This window comes from Ranitomeya variabilis, chromosome 1 (assembly GCF_051348905.1).
Source record: "Ranitomeya variabilis isolate aRanVar5 chromosome 1, aRanVar5.hap1, whole genome shotgun sequence".
Classification (NCBI taxonomy): Eukaryota; Metazoa; Chordata; class Amphibia; order Anura; family Dendrobatidae; genus Ranitomeya; species Ranitomeya variabilis.
This window is the reverse complement of record NC_135232.1, coordinates 592,979,856-592,983,261: the sequence shown is the minus strand read 5'-3', so window position 1 is coordinate 592,983,261 and position 3,406 is coordinate 592,979,856. Positions and strand designations below refer to the sequence as shown.

Below are 3,406 nucleotides of genomic sequence, written 5' to 3'. Positions count from 1 at the left end.
GGGCCCCGGCTTCATGGAGTGCTGATTATGATCTGCAGCCACATGTTCAGAGGCTGTGTGACAGGCAGAACACATGCACATCCAAGGCCTATTTGTTGGCCCCGCCATGCATGTGTAGTGCCTGTCACACAGCCGCGGCACATGCAGCGGCAGAAAACCTGCTTCAGCCATCACGCTCCATGATGCCAGGTTCCATATGCAAATAGTCTGCAAGATTAATTGCTTGACAAGGTGGGAGCCGATCATGTTCGCTTTTAAAACTATGGAACACACGGCTATGTGAACAATTGGGTTGTTTTGTCAGAGTCAATTTGGGAACTGGTGCTCACATTACTACATTTTGTGCGACACACATTTGGTTCTAGAACATTGGATTTGTTTTAACTTTTTTTTTATTGGCAACAACATTGTAACATAGGGGAGCATTTTTTTAAACGGAAAGGCACAATAAAGAACTTTATTTCAAAACACAACACAGTAGAAAATCACGGTACATTACAACATTTAAGGAACATTACATTGCTGGTGAAATGTCATGGACTCAATAGTGTTTAATTCTTTAAATGACAGTGTTTAGATTTTTATTAATCACAATAAATGTAGTTACAGTTCAGCAGGATAAAGTACTGTTTCTACATTACACCTTTTGATCTTGCCATGACACACGGCCAACATCTGAAACAAAATATGAAGCAAATCGATCCCTCATCTGAGCTATTTCCAAAGTTGTCCTCAGAGGATGATCTTGGTAATCGGGCAATGGGTTTGGTATGGGTTCATCTAGTTCCACGTTGACTCTCTCTTTAGCAATAATATAATTGTGGAGAACCACACAAGCCTTCACCACCTGATCAACTGTCTCAATTTTCAGATTTATAGCGGATCCTAAAATCCGCCATTTGGAGACAAGGCTTCCAAAGGCGCACTCCACAGTTCTTCTGGCCCTGGACAGTCTATAATTAAAAATACTTTTTGTGTGGTCCAAGCCCCGACTGGAGTAGGGTTTCAGTAGGTTGGCACACATTTGAAATGCCTCATCACCAACAACCACAAATGGCATTGCCGGCCCTTCGGTGTTGGGAAGAGGTCTTGGCTAGGGGAAATTAAAATTGTTCTGATATAATCTTCAGACTCCTTAAATGTCCGTGAATCATTTGCACGGCCAAACGCTCCAATGTCCACGGCGAGAAACCTGCAGTCCGCACCTGCAATTGCCATGAGCACAGTGGAAAGTATTTTTTGTAATTAAAAAACAGAGATCCACTTCTTGCAGGCTTTGTAATCCTAATGTGCTTCCCATCCACTGCTCCAATACAGTTAGGGAAAGAACACAGTTGGTCAAATTTTTGGCCGTTGGCCTCCCATAACTCTGTTGTTGGGATTGGTAAAAAATTCCTCCCGGAGATTGTCCCACAATGCGCGGCATGTGTCGGCAATAATACCCGAAAGTGTGGAGACTCCAATCCGAAACTGGAAATGCAGGGATCTTAAGGTCTCTCCGGTAGCCAGGAAACTGCCAAGAAGAAAAATAAATACATTTAATTAAAGTCCATTGTTATAAAATAAAATTACATTTTCCATCCCTCCCCCCCCCCCCCCCAAACAAAAAAAAAAGGTTTTTTAAAAAAAGGGCAGAACATATAAAGTCCTTCAAATAGCTACATTACGTACCGTAGAGTCACCAGCAGACGTTCCTCGGCGGAAATTGATCTCCGGAGCTGCATCTCCTGCCTGGTAATGGCTCCTTCCACCAGACGCAGAAGATAGCGGAAGCTGTCTTGAGACATCCTGGTATACTCAAAATATTTTTCCAGGTTGTCATTTAGCTCGCCAAACAAGCAATGGTAGGCTCCACGGCTCTCTCGGACTTCCACTATAGGGTATAGCCAAAAGCGCCGATGACTCCTTCTACGTTGTTTATCTCTTTTCCTTTGTTCATGAAAGGCGATAGCGCAAGCATTAGCCATGGCAAAATCCAGCTCCATATTGAGGTAGATACTCTCCATGGGACGCTCCATCTTGATGCTGTAAAAACACGCAAAATGGGAGGAATTTATCTATGCCGGGGTATATATACTAAAATTCCATTATACCCACCCTCTTCTATCCATTGGTGGTATTATCTAGTGTCTAGACACTAATGGGGCTTTTCGTCATGCTATTGGGTGAAAAAATGACATCATTGTTTTACAACGCATGCGTCGAAAAAGGTGCTTTTAGTGTGCGTTACTAATGCGTCATGCGTTGTGTCGACGACGCTGCGTCCAAAGACGCGAATGTGAACGTAGCCTTATATACTGCGTGGCTGCTATATACTGCGTCGCCTGTGTTATATACTGCGTGGCTGCTATATACTACGTGGGCTGTGTTTATATAGTACGTGGGCTGCGTTATATACTGTTTGGCCTGTGTTATATACTGCGTGGCTGCTATATACTGCGTGGGCTGTGTTATATACTGCATGGCCACAGTTATATATTGCGTGGCCTGTATTAACGCATCGGGTATTCTACAATATGTATGTATGTATATAGCAGCCACATAGTATATAGCACAGGCCACGTACTATTTGTCTGCTATATACTACATGGCTCTTATATACTACATGGCCTGTGCTATATACTATGTGACTGCTATATACAAACATACATATTCTAGAATACCCGATTCGTTAGAATCGGGCCACCATCTAGTATGTAATAATGCTGGCCACTTGTTACACATTGGTAGTGCCATTTACCTGCCGTGGCTCCAGCCCTCCCTTCATGATGTAATGGTATTGCCAGATACGTCAGGGACCCTCCTGTAGAGGTACCCTGGTTGTATAACGGTGCTATTGTGTATCATGGTGCTGAGCTATCTGCAGTCTCATCAGCACATCGCGCGGCAGCTGTGTACGAGCCATGGGACATTATGCACACACCATTATGTAAGCGGCACTGCGCACCACTCCGGGATCTGCATACAGTGCCCCCATTGGCCAGGCGGTGGCCACGGTGGGCAGGGTGCAGTGCCGCAGCCATGGGTGCGATTGGCAGTGGCGGTCGGAGGAGGCGGCCGCTCCTTCTCATTCATCTGTTCCTCCTGTGTTTAGACATGTGTTTGCCTGAAGGATTACTTCCCCCCATGTCATTCTGAAGCGTAGCCGAGGATTTCTGTTACACGCACACATTGTTGCTGTAGACTATTCACAATAAATGCCGGATTACGAGACGTTCTGGAGAATCGGATGGCGATATACAGAATGATCAACCAGAACATTAAAACAAGTGATGGAGATGGAACAACATTGATTGTCGTGTGTTCCCGGTATACGGCAGGTCTTGTGGGGTGTTCCTGGTATAGGGCAGGTCTTGTGGGGTGTTCCCGGTATAGGGCAGGTCTTGTGGGGTGTTCCCGGGATACG

The 3,406-nt window shown here is 45.0% G+C and overlaps 1 protein-coding gene across 1 annotated transcript; it reads right to left on the bottom strand.

Moving 5' to 3' along the window:
• Nucleotides 1–405: 405 nt before the first annotated feature.
• Nucleotides 406–3,330, bottom strand: LOC143807474 (uncharacterized). Its single transcript, XM_077289097.1, has 3 exons — nt 2,948–3,330; nt 1,672–2,025; nt 406–1,513 (listed from the first exon to the last, which is right to left on the bottom strand). Exons 1-3 carry the CDS (start codon nt 3,073–3,075, stop codon nt 1,339–1,341), a joined length of 657 nt encoding a protein of 218 aa, XP_077145212.1. The 5' UTR covers nt 3,076–3,330; the 3' UTR covers nt 406–1,338.
• Between the last annotated feature and the right edge of the window lie 76 nt (nt 3,331–3,406).

Excerpts from the sequence above, each read along its gene's own strand:
- LOC143807474 (XM_077289097.1), bottom strand. The coding sequence starts at position 3,075 with ATGAATGAGAAGGAGCGGCCGCCTCCTCCGACCGCCACTGCCAATCGC. Across the intron at positions 2,026-2,947 it reads TGTATGCAGATCCCGGAGTG|CATCAAGATGGAGCGTCCCA; the intron begins GTGCGCAGTGCC and ends GTGTTTTTACAG. Across the intron at positions 1,514-1,671 it reads CGTCTGCTGGTGACTCTACG|TTTCCTGGCTACCGGAGAGA; the intron begins GTACGTAATGTA and ends TCTTCTTGGCAG.